The sequence below is a fragment of the Prosopis cineraria genome, unplaced genomic scaffold (genome assembly GCF_029017545.1).
Source record: "Prosopis cineraria cultivar Desert tree isolate PC_DT_omini unplaced genomic scaffold, ASM2901754v1 PC12, whole genome shotgun sequence".
Lineage (NCBI taxonomy): Eukaryota > Viridiplantae > Streptophyta > Magnoliopsida > Fabales > Fabaceae > Prosopis > Prosopis cineraria.
Genome location: NW_026555343.1, coordinates 40,813,618 through 40,838,469, shown reverse-complemented (window position 1 = coordinate 40,838,469; position 24,852 = coordinate 40,813,618). Strand labels below are relative to the sequence as shown.

At 32.7% G+C, this 24,852-nt stretch overlaps 1 protein-coding gene and 1 pseudogene across 1 annotated transcript; one reads left to right on the top strand and one right to left on the bottom strand.

The window, feature by feature from the left end:
* Positions 1-133: 133 nt before the first annotated feature.
* LOC129289360 (3-oxoacyl-[acyl-carrier-protein] synthase II, chloroplastic-like) lies at positions 134-4,640 on the bottom strand (annotated as a pseudogene).
* A 14,810-nt stretch (positions 4,641-19,450) lies between these two features.
* Positions 19,451-23,657, top strand: LOC129288862 (zinc finger CCCH domain-containing protein 62-like). Its single transcript, XM_054925662.1, has 9 exons — positions 19,451-19,785; positions 19,863-19,957; positions 20,462-20,576; positions 20,658-20,719; positions 21,143-21,194; positions 21,486-21,597; positions 21,814-21,912; positions 22,001-22,128; positions 22,602-23,657. Exons 1-9 carry the CDS (start codon positions 19,634-19,636, stop codon positions 23,128-23,130), a joined length of 1,344 nt encoding a protein of 447 aa, XP_054781637.1. The 5' UTR covers positions 19,451-19,633; the 3' UTR covers positions 23,131-23,657.
* The last annotated feature ends 1,195 nt before the right edge of the window (positions 23,658-24,852 follow it).

The window sequence follows — 24,852 nt, the reverse complement described above, 5'->3', positions numbered from 1 at the left end:
AACAACGACTAGAAACAAAAATCGAAGCCCTAGATTTGGTGATCAGTCGTCTAGCACGATGAAAATGAGAATTACTTTCGACAAATCGAGAAATTGAATGCAAAAAATCGAAGCCTTCGTGGCTATCAATGATTCATGCTTCGACCTCCTCCCTATCGGCCGAGAGGATGCTGAGTTCAATGGGACGATTTCCTTCCTCAACGTCAGAATAATCTTTCACGGCATCACATGTGACATGTGGAGGATGCCGCATGCTAATTTTTAGAAGAGTTAATCATAGTTACTGCGACATAACTTGATTCTTTTTCAACGTGGGGAGTAACTTTGCCAACAGAAAAAGTTATAAAGATTAAGTTGTAATTGAGTTAAAAGTAGGGAGACTATGATTACTTTTTTCTTTTTTAGACTTGTTCTTTCCATCAATTGCCAATTACCATAGAACTACAATGATGTTCCGGTAATTAAAGGAAGGAGATTGATCTTAAACTCTAACCGTGTGCAAAATGCATCGACTTGAAAATTATATGTCAAAGAAGTGATTTTATTGAGAACAGTACACAGGTAATACAATCCCAAAAGAGTTTAGCAATGCAAGCGGACTGTCCAGTCTTTTTATACATTCAGATATAGGAAGCATTCCTTCAAAGGGCCATATGCTGAGTACCCAAGGGAAGTCATCTTGAAATATTTGTGGTGACAATATGGAGATTTACTTGCAATTTAGCTACACGAAACAGCTTGATGATGCATGTACGTCCAAATATAATTCCAAACCAAGCACAATTCACCGACCTTGTGTTACCCTGATTGATTTTACCTGTAATTGTTAGGTGCAAACAGGATGGAGGAGTTGTGTCCTCCAAAACCAAATGAGTTTGAGAAAGCCACCATGATGTTCAAACGTTCCTTCACCAGACCAACAATGAAACTTGGGTCCTGCTTCAAGGTAAGTTAACGCACAACTTTTATGTATTAAAGAAACCCATATAACCAAAAGTTATACCAGAAGGGATAAGACCAGACCACACTAAATCAGCTTTGGAATCTAAAATTTCCCCATTGAAGATGAGAATCTTAAAAACTATTGTATTATATCTCGACATACTACATCATGAGATCTAAAAACAAGAGAATGTTAGATACCAAACACCTTTTATGCTGTTGTCCATTATAAGCTTCTGGAGAAATATAAGCACCATGCATTCTATTGCATGCCGATATTCGGGAAAACTGGTGATTGGATTCAGTGGAAAGGACTTGATTCTCTTTAAACAAGATTGGGGGTTCAAATCTTGTGGATGAAAAAAATATGTTGAGAAAATTATACGTAATTGAATTTAACAATACTCAAATCATACTAGATACTACATACTAGTTAATGATGATGATGAAATATTAAAATGAACGGGGGTTTGAAGGAAACATACCACATTTTTGTCTAGGTTCTCAAGGTTGCTGTTTGGACTTTGGATGAATCCATCCCGTCTTTATTGCCTGCAATGTCAAGAAAAAGCACTTTCTGAATACAAATAGTATCCAGAGCATCAATTTTTATCATTCCGTAACATGGTAGTTATCGTCATTAAACACTAAAAGGCATCATAGAGTATGGGAAAAGACTCGTATAAGGTTTTTTAAGGTGAATGCTGTCAAATTCTCTGAATAACATGAAATACGTGGGAAAAATTTCAAACAATCAATCATGTATTGCTGAATTATAAAAGCTATTAATGTGTCAGTTTTATTGAAGAATGTGATAGTAAATATTACAGAATATGATAGTAAACTACAACCAAGTTCCCCCTCCCCCTTTCACGCCATATTAGTCTTTTACAGAAGATATATAAAAGCTAAACATCAGAGGAGTGATTTCACCAATGATTACCTTAACTATTGCAACAGCTTCCACACCCCCAGACGAACCCAGTAAATGACCAACCATAGATTTTGTGGAGTTCATCCTTAACTGCAGATCATGAAAGCTTATACTTCGTAATATGCGCGCGCGCGAACACACATTTTGATTGTCTGAATGAAAGTTCATTTTTACTTTTACCTCTGGGTTCTTTCCAAAACATTGAATTATAGCTTCGTATTCTTTTAGATCACTCGATGGTGTGCATGCAGCATGTGCATTTGTGTAATTTACATCCTTCTTGCAACCTCTGATTGAGCCAACGCCTTTTCCATACAAAGAAAAATGCCTCTACAAAATTGCAGACACATATTCTGGCACTCAGTAGAAATTTATTTTCTCATTTTGATATGCTTGACATACATTTTAGTACAATGTAATTTTGACTAGTTTATATATCTATATATATATATATATATATGATTGGCTTGTTGATCTATTGTTTTCTTTTGTAAGAAAAAGATTGGGCATACCTAAAATTGTCCTTCCAAGAGCATGGAAGTTATCATGGCCTTTTAATTTGGTGAAGAAAAAAATTCTAGATGTTAATCAAGTTGTTCTAGTTCCAAAGCAGAGTACATTGTAATTGGTGGGTGCTTATGAACAAGGAATCACCAACTAGAATTGAATTAATATCCATGCAATTCTGCCAATTGAACCAATGTTTGCCAGCCTCTCAGTTTTTTTTAACTAATAAAGGGTTGTGCTAGTAACTTTGTCTATTTAAAAGATGACACATACAATACCAGTAGATAGATGAATGAAATGAAATTATTGATGAAAAGGGACAAACCTGTTGGATGATGCTTTCTATAACTTGATACTTACCATCAGTATGAGTCTCAGTAAAATGATATGCATCACAAGTGAAGCTTCCTCCAAGAAATTCAGCATATATTGTTGCACCTCTTCTCTAGGACATTGAAGAGGAGAACAAAGTCTTAATTCTTTCATTTCCAGATTTTAGGTCTCTAATTTTTTTTGAAGTTTCTGAAACAAATCTTGGCATGCTCTAAGTAAGACCACCAGCTCCTTCTCCTAAAACAAATCCATCGCGATCCTGCTCATTGGATATTGCATCTTTATTTTAGAGTTGGGATCAAAAGACTCACAAGCATATCAAGCACATTTTTTTTTTTTAACAGGATTCACCTCTCATACACTAGCATGTCTAAACATATCATTAAACAACAAAACGAGGACACATTTAATAAAGAACATGAGGATGCATTACATTGTCCCATGGACGTAAAGCCTTTGTTGGCTCGTTATTCCTCTTTGAAAGAGCTTCATTGCCACAAAACCTCCCATGCCTGTAGTTCGATTTATAAATGAAAAATTACTGGAAGATATAGGTCATGTTCAAGGCTAATATTAATTTGGTCTATTAATCAGTTAAATACTGAATCTATCTAATAATTTTTCTAAATTAAAGTGCAAATGCAATCATAGAAGCTCAACAACTACCAATTGGGATTATAGCTGCATCAGATCCACCGCAGAGCATCATGTCCTGCAATGCCGCAAGTGCAAGAGAACTCAACTTTTTTTAATTCCAAATACTTTAATCAAGTGCATGTATATTTGCGTGGTACTTTAAACAAAAAATAATAATAATAAGACACACAGTTTCACCTCTAACCATATGGTTTGCTGCACTCGGTGTGCAAAAGTTACTTGCAGCACAAGCTGTTGAGATTGAGTAGTTAGGGCCCATCCATCCCTGTAATCGGAATTAGAATACACAAATAAATTTGCATTGATAAGTATAATCTATGCGCCATGAATCTATCCTTATAAAGATTTTTGCAAGAGCTTACCATATCCTTTGCTAGTAGAGCAGAACCTATATTGGTTGTTGCAAATGGAACGCAAAAGGGAATCATCTTCTTGTGTGAAATCGTCATTGCTTTTATAGCGTCACTAAACACCTTACCCAAATATATATCAGAAACTCAGAAATGGGAAAAGTGATAATTGGAAGAAATTTATTTAGGAAGCATGGACAATTTCACTGACATAGACAACAGAACAAAAATTTTTAAGCACATATTTTTAAATCAAAGTCTCATGCAGTGTCTACTGTGGGTGTCTTACACATATTAGGCACGGACAGAAGAATTCGTGCTTTATAAATGTCCATTCTCAACAAGTCCAAGTGAATGCAAACGCCAAATGGACTCAAATAAATCCTGTCAATTGAATAAAACCTTATTGGCAAAAATGGTAGAAGCTCTGGGCAAAAGTTTGGATCACCTACATGCCTCCTAAAGCTGAGCCAATTATAACTCCACACCTGCTTAAGGATTTGATTTCTGCACCCTGAATAGAAATTATACTAAAGTTCATCCTCAGGTTACATATGTTGAATGAACCCATCTGAGGCAATAATGCCGATTATATATACATATACCGTTGGAAATTGAGAACAATTAAATCCCTCTATCTCGCTTATTCCTCTAACACCTTCAGGGAGATTGTTATAGAACATGTCTGGATCATGACCAAGTGGGGTCACTACTCCCAACCCTATGACAACCCTTCGCTCTATGAGTGGTTTCTTCCTCCTTCTGACTTATTCAGCAGGATTCCAAGCCATACCCTCAGTTTTTCCTAGAACATGAAAAGCAAAGTCACTAACCATGACATCTATATCACATTAAGAATGTGCGTTAACTTCGGACTCCATATTACAGAATGTTGGGGCAAATATAAGATCATTCATGTTGAGGCCTTTTTTTTTTTTTAAAGTATTAAGGCTACGTTGTGTTCAGGTTAACTTGCACACTCCTCAACCAATCCAATCCCGGGCCAATTCCTTTTAACTCTTGCCTTTTGGGCAGGAGAGGCGTATTACCAACTTATCTCCTCTCTCTATTAATTGTATTTTTGTCACGAGTCTCACATCAAAGAGTCTCACAAGTGATGTGGGGTTTATAAGTTTAAGGAATTTTTTCATCCAGCAGGTTAGTCTTTTGGGATGAACTTTTCCTTTAGACTTGTGTTAGTCACATTGGTGCTTTTATTGAGAGACCGATGCCATGAAAAGAGTCACTCACGGAGGGTTCTAGTGGATAGGAAGCTGAGTGAAGTGCCGTGGAGTGGAGCCGTAGGTGATGTTGGTTCTTGATGAGGTGACATTGTCATGAAACCCACATTAGAGAGCCTTACAAGTGGTGTGAGCTTTATAACCTCAAGGAGCTCTTTCACCCAATAGGTTAATCTTTTTGATTCTGATGGAAGTAGGCTATTTGGTCCCCATTGCTACCATTGGTTTGATCCCGTTGGAAGTCATTCGTCCCGTCCCAGTCGTCACTGGTGCTATAGTCTCAGTCGTCTTTGATTGTTTGGTCTCGATAGAAGTTGGTCATCCAGATCATCAACTTTGATCAATCTGCTAAGTTTCTTTTAAATTTAATATAAAATATAAAATTTTACTTTAAATCCAAACAAAGAATTTTAATATTTTAAATTAAAATTTTTTAAATCATCCAAACAAAGAATGTAAAATCTATGAATTTCAAATGTGAGATTTTAAATATAAGATTTTAAATATAAATCCCCAATTTAAATCCATCCATCTAAATGCAACCTAAAAGAAAACATAAGGATGTAGTTAGTTCAAAAATTGAATGGCTCATATATGGCTATAATTGATAAAACACTGCATTTTTTTTGGCTGCATTAGACATGTAGTGCAAAAACTTGCATTTGACGTTTAAAATTCTTGAATACATATATAATTAAGAACTCTTGAAAGAAAATATTGAACTTGAATAGAAAAGACAAGATGATGATGAAAGCATATGGCAGCATGATATAATATATAAAGAATTGGTAAGCCAAATTAAACCAAAGATAAATTAGAGACATGTATTATTGTAAGGGGATCATTCTTTTTAAAAGGAAGGAACAATAGGGGAGGGAGAGAGAATAAGCAAATATAGGATATTATTGACTTAACTTGCTCAAATGAGGTGACTAAGAGCTCAAGTTGGTTCGTCGCGTGGTCGTTTATACTTTAACATTGAAAATTTTATAAATTGCATAATGCAAAGCCCAGATATAATGAAAGTTGATGAATATTATGAACAGTGAAAATATGTAGCAAAGGCATTTATAATAATAGATTAAGAAGTAATATTGAAGTTTCTTGGTTGTCTTACGACTAGTTTATGTATATAATAGTTTAATGAAGGGTATTTCAAATATTCCAAAGAAATATGCTTTTGTCTTCTCTAGCTTGTCTCCTGACTCATGCGGGAATAGCCTCTTACATGTAGATATGTTAGCTTAGCTTATGCTACGTCTTTATTTTGGGGCAAGTTAGCCTCTCTAACTTATGATTTTTCAAGTTAACATAAAATACACTTTTTCTATTTTCTGTAAATTTAAGGAGAATATGTCTCATAAATCTAAAAATAAACTATTTGTGGGAGTTTTTTGAAACTTTCATCATTTAGGTTTCTAACACTACTTTTCCTAATATATGATGGGGGAGTGTGTGTTTGATGTGGGGGGTGTGTTAAGGGGGTTTAGGGTTTCTATTTAGGTGTGAGAGTTATGGTGAGGTTCATTCTATGTGGTAGCAATGATGGGAAAGAAGGATTGTTTAGGGATAGCAAGTTCAAATGTTTTAACATTGTAGATGAAAGATTGCAAGTGAGATAGTGAGTTTGGATTCAAAGCCCCTTCTTGTCAATCGCACTTTTGTAAGCCCACTAATTTTAATGTTTCTAATCCTTGAGGCAGGCCTTTGGTGGCTTTACACAATCTAGTAGTGTTATGTTGGGATGAGTTTGACAGTGTTGTTTAATGTTGCAAGTAGTCAACATGTTTTTGTTATTGGTGGTTGTGATCTTTATCTTGCAATAGTAGTTGCATTGTATTTTCAAATCAACTCTTTAGATAACAACTTTTTTACTAAAAGGAATGAGATCAATGGGGTGGCTTACTGAATCCTAATCTCATGTTTCTGACATGTTCATCGAAATATCCCTGTCTTTGCTAATGACAATGATGATGTTGCTGGCTTCCTTTCTCCTAATGTAGGTTAGAATTTTATTAGTGGTGACTTGTTTTTTATGTTTATTGTTTGGGGTTAGAGTATTGAGGAGTGTTTTTGATTTTTTATTGTTTGGGCTTTTATGTCAACTTTTTGTAACTTTTTTATATAATTAAAAATTAAATCCTTGTTGTTGGCCAAAAAAAATCTCCTCATAGAATCATGAATAGTCTTAGCTAGACTCTTTTTTGTGGACTTTTTAAATGAATCCAAATGCTAATATTCATAGGAACAAATTATGTACATATATAATAAGCTAGCAAGGGAGAATTGGTGAAAAAAACCTACTTGAAAGAGAAATTATATTCAAGAACCAAGCTAAATTTATGGATCAAGTCTATTATTATATTTATAAAATAAGTTTCAATGTTATCGAAATGCTCCTATTTAAAATACTCTCTTTACAAGCCCTTGGAGAATCATCAAAATGCCTTTAAAGATGCCACACCTTATGCTTTTGTTAGCTATTGAGCTTGAAGATGATGGGCAATGATGACTCTTCCTGCTACCTTTGCCTTTACCTATTGAAGGTGATTGGTAGCTCCTCCTTCTGTTGCCTCCTCATCTGCTACCTCATATCCTCCTACTGTGTCGTATGCAAAACCATGCTTAAACATAATCAACCCATACTAAATAGTCATTATGATGTGTCTCATCATCCTTTCTTTCTTCTTTCGCTTCTGGATTTTAATCTAGTTCACAATGCCTACACCTTCCTTAAGGCTTGTCTATGTAATCTATGAGGTCTATTTTCTTTATCTTGCATTCTTGACTAATTCCCAAGTGGTTCCCTATCACACACAAAGCATACCTAAACTACTTGTCCATCAAGTTTGAGCAAAAAGAGCTAAATTTTCTAGGCCTAATTGATGTGTTTGTAACTACTATAGACGTTTTGAAGCAAGCACCCATTATAATGGCAAACACGGTTCTCTTAATTTTGTAAACTTGTTCTCTCTTGTAAAGGGAGTATGAAGAATTCAAAGTGAAAATTAATGCTTTAGTGGCAAAGGCTTGGAAAAAAACTAGAGGAGGGGTGGGGGATATGGAATGGTATGCCATGGCTAGGGAACGACACTCAATCATCCAAAAATTTGTCAAGTTTGGCATTCCATTCCCAGTTTCTTCTTACTTGATTTATATTTGATGTTTTGTTATGAAGATGCATGATTTGATGGATCTAAATTGTAATTCTTGAATTTGTTAGGTTCTACTGCTATGGCTCATAGATTTGCCATTGTAGGTTTATCTGGGGGGTGCTGGTACACTGGATGTTGAAGGTAAGGAATTGCCATGGCTAGTGTATGTTTCATGTGAAAATCATCATGGCTATCAACACCATAAAAAAGCTAGTACCTTGAAACCTTTGGTATGAATCTCAACTTTAACTTGAAGTTATATTTGTTACTTCCATTAAGACCAAGTATCAACTCCAACTTAATCTTTTGGCAAAAAAAGAAACCCAACTTAATCTTTTTATATTCAGTTGTAATTAGTTGTATCATAACCACTTAGTTATATATTTAGTTATTCTGATATACTTGCATATATATAATTATTGTATAGATTTTTACTTAATCAATAATATTCATTCTTTCTGAATTTACTTTATCCCTTTCGATAACATGGTATCATGAGCTTAATTACTTTTCTTTCACCTGTCTATTTTTCTGGAGCCCACTTTCTCACTACCTAATTTGACCTTACTCATTTGCTTCATTCTTTTCTTCTTCCTCGATTTCTTTATTCTTTCTTTCTCCAGTTTTCATGGTTGCCATTGTCAACTCCTTGCAGCACCTAATCTTCCCTCATTAACCACCGATCCAATGAATTTCTACTATATTTATCTTGATTTCTCCCTCATTAATTCTCCCCTTCATATAGATCCAACTATTGTTGTTGGGTTCGTGCCATAAGGATGGCTTTACTTTTAAAGAATAAACTCAAGTTCATCGATAGTCTCTTCCTCATCCATCTTCAGCTAATTTTCTTTTTTCAGCTTAGGAAAGATGTAATAATCTTATTCAAGGCTAGCTCACGAATAGTGTCTTGCTAACCATCATGAAGAGTATCATGTGGCTCGACAACCCTCATGATATTTAGAGCAATCTTCAATCATGATTTTTTCAGTTTGATATTTTCTAAATTGTTGATCTCTAAGAGGAGATTTTTTCTCTGAAGCAAGGTGATTTAAGTGTTAGTAAGTATTTCACTCAATTGAAGATTTTCTAGGATGAATTAACCAATCTAAGGCCTATCAAGAGTTGTACTTGTAGTTTTGTCGATAATGCTCACACGTATAGAGATAAAGATTATGTTATTCATTTCCTTAAAGGACTCAATGATCAATTTACTTTGGTCAAAACTCAGATAATGCTTCTTGATCCCTTACCTTCTATTAATTGATTTTTTTTCTCTTGTGCTTTAATAAGAATGAGAACTCTTTCTTTCTTCAGATGCTAAGATTTTGTTAGCCAAAGTTCCTCCTCGTTCTAGTTTCAAGCCTTTAGGAACTTCTGCTCAACAAAAAGTGTGCAGCTATTATGGTAAGCCTTGCCACACTAAGGAAAATTGTTACAAGAAACATGGTTTTCCTCCTGGCTTCAAATTATGTAACTCCTCTACTGCGGTGAACAATTTGTCTACTCAAGATTTACTCTTGATCAAGAAATCTCTACTACACTATCAGATTTTTTCCCTTAATGACTACTGTTCTTCCTCAACTTTTGGCTGACTAATACCAATGTCTTCTTACTTTCCTTCAACTTGATTCTTGCCTTTCTCCTACTATCAATTAGTTAGTTGCTTTTTAGCTTTTTGTAGGTATTTTTTTTTTCAAGTACTTTTTAGATCATTGATTCTAGTTCTACAACTATATTTATAGTTCTTTATCCTGGTTCACCTTTCATAATCCTATTTCACCTATTAAGGTTAGTTTACCCACTGGTTCATATGCTATTGCTAGTATTTTTGGTATATCACAATTTCTTCTACCATCATACTTGTTAATGTTCTTTCTATTTTAAATTTTTCCTTCAATATCATCTATGTTTCACGTATGGCCTTTTCTCTTCATTTTTGTCTCATATTTTTCTCTAATTTATGTCAAATACAATCATTCTAGCCTTTACTAATGATTGGTTCAGCTAAGTGTTTTCAAGGGCTATATATATTCAATACAGATAAACCATCACTCAACTCTTAGCTTCATATTATTGCTTCAGTCTTCACTATTGCCTCACCTTTTGTTTCAGAAGATACTCTTTAGCATCTTTGTTTGGGTCATCTTTCTCATTTTGCTCTTTCTTTTTTACATAAGCAAATTTCATCTATTTCTTGTACTTTCATTCCCTACTTTGTTATGCTTGTCATTTTGTTAAACAGAAATGTCTTTCTTTTCCTATTATTACAAGTTCCAATAATAAAATCTTTGATTTGATTCATGTTAATATCTAGGTCCTTTTTCTATTCCTTCTATTCAAAGTTATCATTACTTTTTTTTCACAACCCAACCAAATAGGGTGTGTAAACTTCAAAAATCATTTCTTGGCCTTAAACAGGCTAATAAATAATGGTACTTTAAACTTTTAACTACCTTGATCTCTTTTGGATATAATCAATCTCCTTACCATTTTTGTTCACAAAATCCATTGGTTCTTCATTTATTACACTCTTATTTATGTAGACGATGTGGTGCTTGTTAGTAATGACATGGTTGAAATTAATCTAGTCAAGGCATGGTTGCATGATGCTTTTACAATTAAAGATCTTGGTAAGCTTAAATATTTTTTTGGGTTGGAGTTAACTTACTTACAATAGGGTATTTGTCTCTCTTAACTCAAGTTTTCTCTTAAATTACTTAAAGATACTGGTTATCTTTCTTCCAAACCTACTAGTACACTCATGGATCCTCATCTTCAATTATCTAAAGACATGGGTATCCTTTATCAAACCCTTTATCATACAGAAGATTGATTGGCAGATTTCAATATCTCACTACCACCAGGCTTGATCTTAGTTATGCCACTCAACATTTAAGCTAGTTCATGTTTGATCCTAGAGATATACACATGTAGGTTGATTATTGCGTTCTTCACTATATCAAATATTCTCTAAGTGTTGGTTTATTTTTTCCTGCAAGTTTGATATAAAATTAAAGGCCTTTAGTGATTATGATTGGGCCAGTTGTGCAAACACTTATAGATCTGTTACTAGTTTTTGTGTTTTTCTAAGTTCTTCTCTTGTATCATGAAAATCTAAGAAACAACCCACTATTTCCCGATCATCTAGTGAAGCTAAATATAGAGTACTTGCTAGTACTGTATATGAGTTTCAATAGTTGTTATATCTTTTTCATGATCTTGGGCATACCCATTGTGATCCTGCTTACCTTTATTATGACAGTTAATCAGCACTCAGATTGCTGCAAACCTAACTTTTCACAAACATACTAAACATATTGACCTTGATTTTCACTTAGTTCATAAGAAGCTCCAAGCAAAGATTATTAGACTCTTCCCTGTGCATTCTGCAAGCCAATTAGCTGATGTCTACACTAAGGCTCTTCATCCTAAACCTTTTTTTAAGCTCATTTTCAAGCTAGGCATGATCAACATATATGCTCCAGCTTGTGAGGGGTGTCAACTCTAACTTGATCTTATTGTATTTAGTTGTAATTAGTTGTATCATAACCAGCTTAGTTATATATTTAGTTATTCTGATATATTTATATATATATGATTGTTGTATAATTTTTTACTCAATCAATAATATTCATTCTTTCTAAATTCACTTGATCCCTTTCAGTAACACTAAGTTATATTTTGTTCTTTGAGTGCAATAGAATCTTTTATACGAGCTTGTATAAGTAATGAGCTTATTACTTGTAATTTTGAACTATCAAAACACTATGTTCATCCATACCTTTCTTATCATCATTTTGTCAATGTTAATGATGATTCCTGCACCCTTAGTTCATTTCAAGGTCATCTATTGTATATGTATTTATGTATGCTCTTATATGAAAATTTATATCAGCTTAGAAAGTACAAGTTCCTTTGTTATGAGATTTGACCTTCATCTTTCTTGTATTGGAAAAAAACAAGTTTTTGCTGTAGGGGATTCGTATGTAGTGAGAGGGTGAAGAATTAAAATACATTTAGATGATTGAATGCCATATACTTGTACAAATTTGAATTTTTCTTTGTTTTCACAAGAGGGAGTGATGGGTATGCTATAATTTGTTAATTCAGTTAATTCTTAAAAGCATTTTCTCTAAATTGTTTTGATGGTGGTTGGTATGGATAACTAAAGAAAAAGGATTTTAGTTAGGTTTATAGTTTTTTAACTTATGAATAATAAGAATGTTAAGCTATTCTTTATTAATTAAAGTTTTCAAGTCAGAGAACGTTCGGTGAGTTTTTTTCCCTATTGAACTGACCTAGATGATCCCATTCTTTAGTATATACTTTGCATATGGTTATGGTTTGTGCAAAATATGCTTTACTAAATAGTGCAAAATATGCAAAAATGTGTAAGGGCCTATTTAATGTCCTTTTGAATTATTAGTCGTAATTTTTGGGTATTGTGTATTAATGCTTGAATGAGATGGTTACTAATTTTCATTTCAAGCTTAATATTTTAGATAGACTAAAGCATAAGGTTTTGGCTAAAGATAAAAAAAAAAGTTCAGGTCAAGAGGCTCTTACATGCATGTCATTACTCAAGTGAGCTACAAGAAAATACTAATCAAGGGATTCCTTTAGAAGATTGAATGAAAATGTGATTGTATTTTAAAATGTACTTATAATCATCTCTCTTATTTATTTTTTTGTATAAGGATATAGTTTAACATGGGCATGATGTTGTTCTTACCTCCCATAATATATTTTTTGATATGAGGTGCCCTATAATCCTTTTTTTATCATTTTGATTGTACTTGACAGAAAGACAGACTAAACTTAATGGCATTACTATTGTTTCATTGAAATTTTTATTGTTCATTCTCCTCATTCACATTTATTTGTTTTTCAAGGATAATTCGGTTGTCTTCCATATTATATTATTGAATCCACATCATCTATGAGTTAATATGACTTGCTATACAATATATAATACTTTAAAAAGAGGAAACTTGTGAGTGTGCTCAAAATTCTCTCATAATAATTATCAATAGTTACATGCAATTATAAATAGTTACATGATATTATAGACAATTACATGTAATTTTGATAAGGATAAATGTGCAAATTTGGCCAAATATTATTTTCCAAAGAGCATCTAGTAGCCTGAACTATTAAATGGTGCAAAATAAATCATAAACTTTCAAAAAATAGAGCATTTAGTAGCTCACCATTAACTTTAACTGACGGATGTTATGTGGGGTTCACAATGACACATGGTGTAATGTCTGCCTTGACATTATCAGGACAACACTCACACCTTGTTGTGATAATTAGGATTTAATAAAAGCCCCTACCAAAGCTACCACAACTTAAGGGTTTGAAAATAATTAGTTAAAATATTCAGATCCTAAGAAAACCCTTTTTAAATATAGTTTGAGCTCAAACCATGGTCAAAAATCGATTAAGAGCAAATATAGAAGCATAGGAAATAAACTACAATAAAATCTGGCTTAAACGCCATTTTTTAGCAAATACTGCTCCGTTAATGGCACAAAAGGACGAATCTCTCAAGGGCCTCTTGCGCCGAGGTGCAACAATCATGCACCGTGGCGTGCACCTGCTGTCATGACTTTTCTTTGAATTTTCAAAGCACGCCGTTTCACCATCCGACATCCAATTTGAGCGATTTAAGTGTCTACACGAAGCTCTTTGAGCCCTCTAGCTAATGGCACTGGTCTTACACTCATACAATCATTCATTTAAAAGATAGACACTCAAACCCAAAATAGTTCATTTTCATAACAAAATATATACTATGGTGTTCAATTCACAATACACAATGCCATTAGCTTCGGAGACAACTTGACCACCTCAAATGGACCATACACCACATAACAATCCATTCACATCACACAATTAAGCAATCACACTCAAAATGACCACCAAACCCCAATTGGACACAAAAATACAATGGGGTGGACAAAATCTAACACATCAATCAATTGGTCATTTTGACACTCAAAACACTTAATATATATAGAAATTACTTGTAAGAAACTTGGCCAAGAACACAATTAATTTGTATCATCATTCTTGGATCAAGATATATACACTTATCACAATTTCATATAAGTGATATCTAAATAATGTCATGTTCCTAAGTTGGTAATATTTATTGACAATATTCATTACAACACACAAAAAGAAAAAAGGAAGAGCTATACTATGATGCTCTTCACTCTTCAAATGTCCCTTCTTCCCCTTGCCTCTACCAGAGCCTTCACTTGTAAAATATACCCACGGGGTGAGATAAACATCTCAGTAACCAATATGGTTCATTAAATGTTTATTACACAAATAACCATGAAAAAGTATCAAAACTAAAGTATTATCTAGCATACCAAAAATTATGAGATATATGTATCTCTTCTCAACAAAACACATAGTTTTATACTAGCATGATCATCTAACTACTAAACCTCTAATGCTCCCTAACATGAAACCACAGGCTCTTTTGGTTGAATCACTTGTTGACCTGAGCACACTTTCGGTGGTAGAATTACCCAGCCAAAGGTAATCTAACCCACCTATGGATTATGGTTTTTCCCTCTTCACACACTTGTGATAGAAGCGTCGTTGACTCCTAACCGTACCCTAACGGGTATTGAGGAGTTGTCAAACTGCCCGATGTTCTATGGTAACAATCCCATATAATGCTGCACTGGATGTCCTATTGTGTTAGCCCAACCATATGGATTTTTCACTCATAAATCTTCACACACACATATTTCCACATATCTTGGGTGAACTCCCACCCCTTATGATCATGCTCTTTTCACAATTTTTACTACTTTTCATCACATTTTCATTTCACACTTATATACATAGTATATATATTTCAATTAAAAATAATAACCATTTACAAAACACTTTTTCATGCTAAAATCGTTTAAAAATGTCAAATTATGCACAAAACTCTTCAAAACCATACCTTAATCATTTATAATTACTTCTACATAGAACTATATGGTTATCTCAATCCTTTTGTCACATGAAAAGGGTTACCATGGCTTAACGTTAACTCTACACATTCTATACGCATAATATGGCTCGAGCAACACTCAATCTACACCAATAAGTGACAATAGTCAATTATCACTCCGGATAACTTCGAATTCACTAGGTTTTAGGTGCTTAAAATACTCAAATTCCTTCTGTAACAATATCAACTATTCCCACACACTCTAACCATTCTATTACACATTCTAACACACCCAAATCGCTAATCAATGTTCCACATTATCTCAAAATTCTTAAATTATACTTAGGGTTCGTCCAAACCCTTATAAAAAATTCTCAATCACCACAAAACTCATAAACTTAAGGTTAAAATTCCTAAGATCTTAAATAAACTAATGGGTTCAATCTAAACCTAAAGAAACTGAAATCAAAGTCCCTATTACCCTAAATATTCAGATTTTTGCATAAAAGAGGGAGAAGAGGGAATGTACAACTTAGCCAATGGTGAATCAAGCTCCAAATGCCTTCAAAGTAACAGATTGTGCCCTAATAGACTAAAAGCTCTCCTCTGTTGCTCTCCCATTTTTTCCTTCTTCTCTCTTCTATTTTCAGTCTGTTTTTGTGATTTGATAAGTACAGATTTTGCCCATGCCATAGCCTGCTTGAACCTTAACCTAGCCCTCTTCTAGGAATGTTCAAGGATTCAAAAACCATATTAGTCTCCATAAACCTCCCTAAATAAACAATTTATCTAAATTGACCAAATTACCCCTTGAAAACACTGATAATTACTAATGAGAAAACTTAAGATGTTACACATGGCACGACACGAGCACATCACATTAGTATGGTAAAGGTGTAAATTTAGCCATAAACTATTTTTTGAGGAGCACTGGGTAGCATCTATAATAAAAAAACAAACTATCTAGCACATTTCTCTCAATTTTGATTAAACACCATTTATTTTCATACTTATGAGACCCACAAAGTATTAATCTCTCAAATTTTCTTACCTTCGTTCTCACTCTCAGCTCGAGAAGAAGAGGTTTAAGGAGTTTTTATTTGAAGACAATAACAAAGATGACGCTAATAAAGTAGAAAAAATAATTTATGGCTAAAGTAGTAAAATCAAGGTTCTACTTTATTGGCATCATCCTTGTGAATATCTTCATATAAGAACTCTTTGAATTACTTTTTCTTGAACTGATACTGAGAATAAAGACAAAAAGATTGAAGAGATTAATATTTTGCGGGCCTTATAAGTATGAAAATTAATGTGTTTGATCCAAATTGAAGAGAAGGTGTTGCATAATTTTTTTTTATAGTAGAGGCAACCCAATGCTCCTCAAAAAATAATTCATGACTAAATTTATACCTTTACCATGTTGACGTGTTGTGCCACATGTCATTGTACGCCTCACATAATGTTCGTTAGCTGAAGTTAATGGTGGGCTACTGAATACTCCATTTTTAAAAGTTCATGATTTATTTTACACCATCTAATAGTTTAAGCTATCAGATGCTCCTCAAAAAATAATATATGGCTAAATTTACTATTTTATCCTTTTAATAACTAGAGTGCATGCTCATGTCAGTGACTTTAGGTTTCATAATAATTATAAACAATTATATGTAATTTGAACATATAGATGGCATGTAAATTAGTATGTGAAAATTTACATATAATATCTAACGAATTATGTGTAACAAAAATACACAGGGAACACACCAATGCCCTTGCCTTTAAATTACATGTAAACGACTATGGATTACATATAATTTCATAGATGAAGAGATTCATGAACATAGTTGAGCAAAAATTACATGTAATATCTACTGAATTATATGTAAATCAAAGGCACGAGAGCATGCCACTATCAATGCTCTTGAATTACATGTAAATGACTATGGATTACATGTAATTCAATATATGAAGAAATTAAAAAGCATGCATGAGGATAATTTACATGCAATATCCACTGGATTATATGTAAAAAAAAAAAAAACACACACACACACACACGTGCGTGCACACAAAAGCACGCCACTATTAATGCCCTTGAATTACATGTGAACAACTATGAATTACATGTATTTCCATTGGTATAATAAATGCTCCCAACTTGGACCCTAAGCCAAACTTCTTACATTCTAAACCAAAAGCCTTACTTTCAAGCCAGAACACTTACATCCTAAGTCAAATCCCTTGCATCTTAAGCCATAACTTTTGTACCCAAGTCAAAACTCTTATAATAAAGTTAGAACCTTTGCAATCAAGCTAGATCCCTTACATCATGGCCGAATTTTATGCCTTTTTAATGTATTTTTTAATTAACATAAAAGATTAGTTTGATAATTTGTTTGTATTGTTTAATGAATAAAATATTCAGCTTGGTCCTTCAATTTGGTTTAATCCTTGGGCATAATTTATCTCTCAACTAAAAATCGCTTCCAAGCAAACAAAATTCAAAAATTTCTATTTCCATTCCATGAAAGGCATATGAAAGTACCGAACTGGCATAATGCGAAACCTCGTATGATGAGTCCCCAACTAAATATTGCCGAAAGTGAATTGTCAAGGCATAAAGCATTTTAATTAAAAATAATAATAAATCACTCCTTAAATTTTTGATTCAATAATACCATAGACATTGAAGTTGTTTATTATATAAATTATTTATTTAACTTTTAAAAATGATGTAATTTGACTTTTGTCATTAACAAAAGTTAATTTTAACATTAGTTAATTAGAAAATGACACAAAAATTACAAAAAATGTGAAAAATTGTAAAAAAGAATAAAAACATTTTAGAAAAAGATAAAAAAATTTGGTCACTTTTGTAATTTTTGATGTTCCTTTTTATCATTTTTTGGCTAACTAACATCAAAGTTAACTTTTGTAAATAGCACAGGACGATCAGATTGTATCATTTTCAAAAATTTAAGAAAAAAATTTACACAATAAATAAGTTCAAAATTTATGATGTTATTGGACTTAAGGTTTAAGAAGGTAATTTGCTCATTTACTTTTAAAAAAACTCAAATCTTGTTAAAAAATAATTTTTAAGTACTTGTCAATTTTTAAGTGATGCCTTGCTTATCAATTTTTATGATATTTTTGTAAAATGTTGATTCTTATTGAAATGATTAAATAGAGATTAAAAAGAGAAGGGAGGTGAGTGTATAAAAATAATTTTATAATTAATTCTAATATATATAAAGGGAAAATGTTTCATACACTTAATTTTTTTCATACCTTTTCCTTTTATAAAATTTATCATAAATTTTTTTAATAAATCATTGTAGAATTATAATTATAAATAATTATTTTTTATATTTTTGATAAATACAGTTAATGATATAAAATTACAAAACATTTTTCCATCTTTCATATATATATATATATATATACACTCCCTCAATTAAAAAATGTAAGGTATTTTTAATATTTCAAGATATAATTAATATATTTTTCTCAAAAATGCCCTCAATTTAAAAATAAAAAAATCTTTTAACTTTCACACGATTTGATATTTCCAACACATGAAAGAGAGAAAGTAAACTCAAGCATAAACTAGAGAGAGAGAGAGAGTATGAAAGAGATAGAGTACATGTAAGTATGAAAACAAAGCAAACTCATGCTTTCTACAACCAAGTTGCTAATATAGTTTCGTGATTTATTTATTTAAACTATTTAAAATTTAAAATTAAGGGTAAAAATAAAAGGTAGTGATAGTTGTAAGATAGTTAAGGGTGTGTTTGGTTTTCAGTTTGACAAAAATTCATTTAGTAAAAATCAATTTAGTAAAAATTAGTTATTGTAATGAAATTTGTGTTTGGATACATTTATTTAAAAGTCAATTTAACAAACTAAAAGTTATTTGAATAATATATGATAGAAAGTGCTTTTAAATGTGTAATTACTAAAAAAGACAAATTTTATCATATGTGATTTTTTTATGTTAATCTTGATTTATTAAAAAATATATAATATTTTTATTTGCATTTAAAAAAAATATTAACAAAAGACAACATGGAAAAGAGTTGATTAAAAATTTTAACTCTCACATTTGAAATGCCAAAAGCAACTCTCCCTAACTTTTTGGAAAAATACTTTTAATGCTAAAATAAATACTTTTAGAATGTACATTTAAAAATAAAATGTTAGGCAAACAACTTTTATTTTCTAAAAGCCACAAAAGTCTTTTTGAAATGTAGAAAGTGAAATATCAGGCACTAATTAATTTGTGAATTCAGTTAAAAAAATTATATATATATATATATACACACACGTTATGTTTTAGTGAGAGCCTGTGGAAATTTCAAGTGGTGTAGGTCCAAAATAAATTTGAAAGGCCGAACTAGAAAAAATTGATTAAAAGATTCTCGGAGAGTTTTGAATTCAAGTTCAAGCCTGATCTTGCAACGGTCATCTTGCAGCGGCCTCAGAACAAATTGCTTGAAGTGAAGCCTTAACCATACCCATCAACGGCCACCGTAGGTTCACAGATGGAGGTGTGTGAAATTTACAGTGAAGCTGAAGGGTCCGATCCTGATCCTTTTTCGGATGATTTGGAAGGAGATCCCGATTTTGACGTAACCGAAGAAACCAAGAGCAAGTTTTCCAACCTATCAATTGAAAAGAAGGCGGCTAAGACGAGGTAATTTTCTGGTTTATTTGACATTTCATTAGTAATTTGCTTTTCGTTTCAGTATGTAATGATTCCGTCATGTCCAGTATTTTTTATGGTGAGGTTTCGCGGACGGAGATTTACTCAGAAGAGCAGAAGACTGAGCCCGGTCATGATGAGGAAGTACAAAATATCATAGAAGGTTAGTTTATTGACCTATTAACCTATTTATATATATATATATTGGCCTTTTGGATTGCTGAAGGAAATATAATGTTGAAAGATGCTTTGGTTTCCTGTCACTTGAATCTGATCGGATATATCATTTCGCTACCTCAAAAAATTTTCCGTTAACCTCCAATACTTCCGTGTTCTTGAACCTGACACAAGCTGAATAAATTTTGGAATCCTATACAGGTACTCTATTTTCTTATTGTGAATGTCCCGTTTCCTCTCATTTTGTTTCTTTTTTCTAAGTGCAAAGAGCCATTATCTGGCGAAAAACATGTCTCTGGTATTGTTAGGAAGTTGCCTTCCATTGGGCTACAACAATACAGGTGCATTTAACAATTAAAAAAGAAGGATAGTATTAATTTAGGACATAACTGATGCTCGGATTTACTAAACAAAACGTTGATGTTTATCCTATGATGAATTTTCTTGATGTTAATATTTCCTCACATGCCTGTCATTGTTTGATTGACAGCGGGAGAGTTGGAGAAACTAAAAGTACCTGAATGCAAGCTGTATCTGAGGAAGAATGGGCTGAGATTGACAGGAAACAAGGACACACTCATTCAGAGAATTCGGGAGCATCTAGAGTAATGATCATTTTATACAGACGACGCAGTCGTTTTGGGGAAAAAAAATAAACGGTTTTTCTGACTTTGTTGGATTTCCAGGATTACAAATGGCGGAGGGGAGTGGAAGTACCCGCCTTCTAGCTTTGTTCAGAATTGTAAAGGTAGAGATTTTTGGGGACTGATTTGTTCGATATCTTGATATCAATATGGGCAGAACCTTTGAAATTATAGAATTATTCTGCACCGATGCATGTTTAAAAGCAAAACCATGATGCCGCAGTATACATTTTCAACCGACATAGGTTTTCAGGGAGTATCACTTCAACATAGTTATATACGCTTTTTTTAGTAATGTACAGTCATGGTTGCCATTCTTTGTTTTAATATCCGGTCAGCCTTATCTTTTTCTTTTGCTCTTTGTTTTTGGTTTATGATATGAAGATATGGCTTCCATTTTGTGTTTTAATATCTAGAAGGCACTGTATATTCAAGGCTTGAACCAATCTGTCTTGTGTATTGGTCTTGATATTTGAATAATCTCCACTTCAGGCTTCAAAATCTGAAGATTTGATTGCTTCATGCAGGTGATGCATGCACCGGTGATGTTGTTCTGTTTGAGCAAAATGTCTACGAAACGTAAGCTTTTCGTTTTGTTTTTCAAATTTTCTTCTAATTCATCATGATCGTTAAAGTAAATTACTACAATTTGTCGACGGTTATTTTGAATGAGCACGGCATCATATTCTCCCTCATGAAGCTTTATTTACAGCTACAGAACATTATAACGCCCGGTTCCTTTCTTGCCTTATTTGGAATAAAAAGGAATAAATGATGTTGATGAAAATGTTTAGTAATAATTATCGTCTTCTTCCAGTTGCCTTATCTGAATTTTTTTCTCTAATAAGATATCCGAAGTGATTTTTTCAGGTTCAGCATAGCATCTAGGAGTGCCAGTGGTCCACCTTGTGGCAAGAGGATTGTTGCAGGTCGTATAGTGAAGGAAAGCTATGGTGCTGAGAAGCAGCAGCATACATTTACGGTGAGAAAATGTTTCTCTTAAAATGAATAACCACCTTTATGGTTGTTAATACAAGTCATCAATAATAAGTGCATGGCAAATAAATAAATGTAGTATATTTCTCATGAAGTAGGAAGATTATCGCTGTTTTGGATGCCACTATGAGCGAGTGGCTATCTCTTATCATCTGTTCCTTTTTGTAACTATTTGCATATGTTATTGCCTCTTCGGATACAGATTGAGGTACTGTGGAGCAAGGGAGAGAAGCCTCTTCCTCCACTCTATCCCCTGCTGATCAAGGGTCGAAACCTTTATAGGTTGAAGACTCTGAGACAGGTTCCTGTTTTGCCAGCATTTCTTCTTTTGCCATCAGTTAATTGCTCCTTGTCCATTTTAATTGATGAGTCGATGTCTTTACCTTCAGAGATGGGATGATGAGGGGGCAAGGCGGAAAATTTTGACGGAAAAACACTCGAGGGGAGATGTTGCAAGGGCCAACAGAGAAGCAAGGAAACAAGAAAAGGAGAGGAGAAAATCAATCAGGGAAAACAGGTATGCTAATTACCAAAACAATTTGATTCAAGTTACAAATAGGGAATAAAGGATTTAGTCCATAAAAATACCAAACTTGTTGCATTATAGTCCTAACAAAATGGCAAAAGAAATCCTTTTAAAAAGATCAAGCCACTTGACCAAAAAAAAAAAAAAAAGTCTAACAAACAGAAATTCAGTAATGAATATCAGGATATTATGTAGATATCCATTACCTCAGATTCTCTAATATCTTTCGGTTACTATAATATTTTTAATTATTATTATTTTATATATTTTATTTAATTTAATTGATATGTTTGTGCCTATAAATATAAGGGTTGTATTCTATAAGTTGAAATGACAAAGTTCTCAATTCTCCCATCATCTTATTCTCTCATTATAGTTCTCCTTTTCTCAAATTCTATTTTCTTAACACGTCTTCTGTGTTTTCTTTTCTTTTTTTTGTTTTTTTTTTTGCCTTGTTTGGTCAGGGTTTCCAAAAAGGAGTTATCAAGTAATCAAGCTCAATCACATCCACCCACGACCAAGTCACAGTATCAACATCAAGAATCAAGATGCATCAATCCAGCAAACCAATCTCAATCACATCCACCCACGGCCATGTCACAGTATCACCATAAAGAATCAAGACGCATCAATCCTGCAAACCATTCTCAATCACATCCACTCACGACCATGTCACGGTATCAACATCAAGAATCAAGATGCATCAATCCACCAAAACCAAAATTTTTCTTTGACCCAGGCGAAAGGATTGCAACAAGGCCTGACCATTTCAAAGAGAAACTCATTATTAATGAGAACTACCCTTGCAGTGCTGTGACAAACAGGTTTGCAGAAGGGACTTACCGTAGAAAACCTTTTACGAGTGCAAATCACTTGTTTCCGTCGACCCTAAATAGAGAAACCTTTAAGCAAAAGCAACCTTGCAAATATTATGCCCAAGGGAGGTGTCATTTTGGAGACAACTGCAAATTTTCACATGGTGTGAGATCATAGCTTTCCCCTCCTGTCCCCCCCCCCCAAAAAAAAAAAAAAAAAAAAGAGATGTGAGACTAGAGCTTGATCATATGTAAATAATTGCTGCCTGCTTCATTGAACTCAAAAAATGAAAGCTACGCAACCCAAAATGAGGAGAGTCCCACTCAGCAACGACAAGAGGACATTGAACCTAAGCAGGGCCTTAAACGAAACCAGGTCACAACGACAGGTACTTGTGCGAAGTTAACATTGAAGCGTCACTATTTGAAGTTCAAAGGTTTGTCCTAATTTCAGGAGGGACTTACGTAGTGTTAGGTACACTATATGCCTAAGTTAGATTCCATAGCATTTAAAGTTGCAAATACTTTGTATGTTGCTATGAGTGCTGGCATATAGAGTCAAACTTCTGTGGTTATCAAATGTCAATTTTGCTGATCACTTTTTTTAGTTATGATTGGACGATGCACCATGTAATGTAGCTTTACCCATTCAAAATTTGGTCTTGTGAAGCTTATCTCATTAGTTGATCAGTTACTTTTTTGGTATATTACTCTGTAAAAATTTTATTCTCCAGTGATATAAAATTTTCATATATAATTCCTGATCAGGCCTTCTTTTGAGTCGGCATACAAATACTTTAAGACGATGTCTATCTGAAATTCTTTTCAAGATAACAAATGAAGGTTGTTATCAAATTTATCTGTAATGACAATTTTCATAAAAAAATAATTAAAGACCAGTCTTGTTCAATAACGTACCAAAGCATAATAATATTACTTTGACATGAACGTTGCTTTTTTTTTCCTTGAATTGATGATGAAAAAAATGTTCACGTATTAGATAAATAAAAATTTTAAAATTCATAAATTCAACTTGCATAACACGTGAAAAAAAGCCCCCCGTTTATCCCCCGATTTATTGTAGTTATTGGTATACTACAGTATGTAGATTCTTTTTCTTGATAAATGTGTGTATCAAGATGAGCTGAGATGATAACTCACATTTACGGTTAACAAAAAGTTGAGAAGACAACATAGTTTGGACTTCGGTGGAGAGAGCGAGAAATCATGGTTTCTCCAAAGAAACGCGAACCGATTATTACGGTGTCACCAACAGTTTAGTAAGTGTGAATTTAGATTAAAAAATTTTCAATAAGTTAGAATGAATTTAGGTTAGCAATTGAAATTAGGATAAAAATTTGTGTGACTGCGACATAATTTATATTTGAATATATTTTTTAAAAAAATTAGTTGAACAAATTCAAATTGATTTAAATAATTTTATTCAGAAACCTGTAGAAATGTTAATGATAAAAATGAATGTGAATTTTTTGGTATATATTTTGTGTCTACTTTAATATTTTTTCTAAAAATATTAAACTTAAAATTATAATTTTTAAAAAATTAGATTAAAATTACAATTTTACATATGATTGGTTGGATTGAATAAATTTCAATTAGATAAAATTCAAATTTATATTAGAAAAAAAGGATCTTTCATTTTTAATTATATTCTATTTATTTTTATTACATTTTATGATTATTTTTTTCATAACTTGATATTCTGGGAAAAAAATTGACCTTTAAATTACAATTTTTTTAAAAATTCTACATATAATTAAGTATTATTTACAAATTATAAAAATGTTGAATAAATTCATAAATTACAAATAATAAATTATAAAAAATTTAAAAAATAAATTGATAAATAATAAAATGTTAAATTCTAAAAACTAAAATA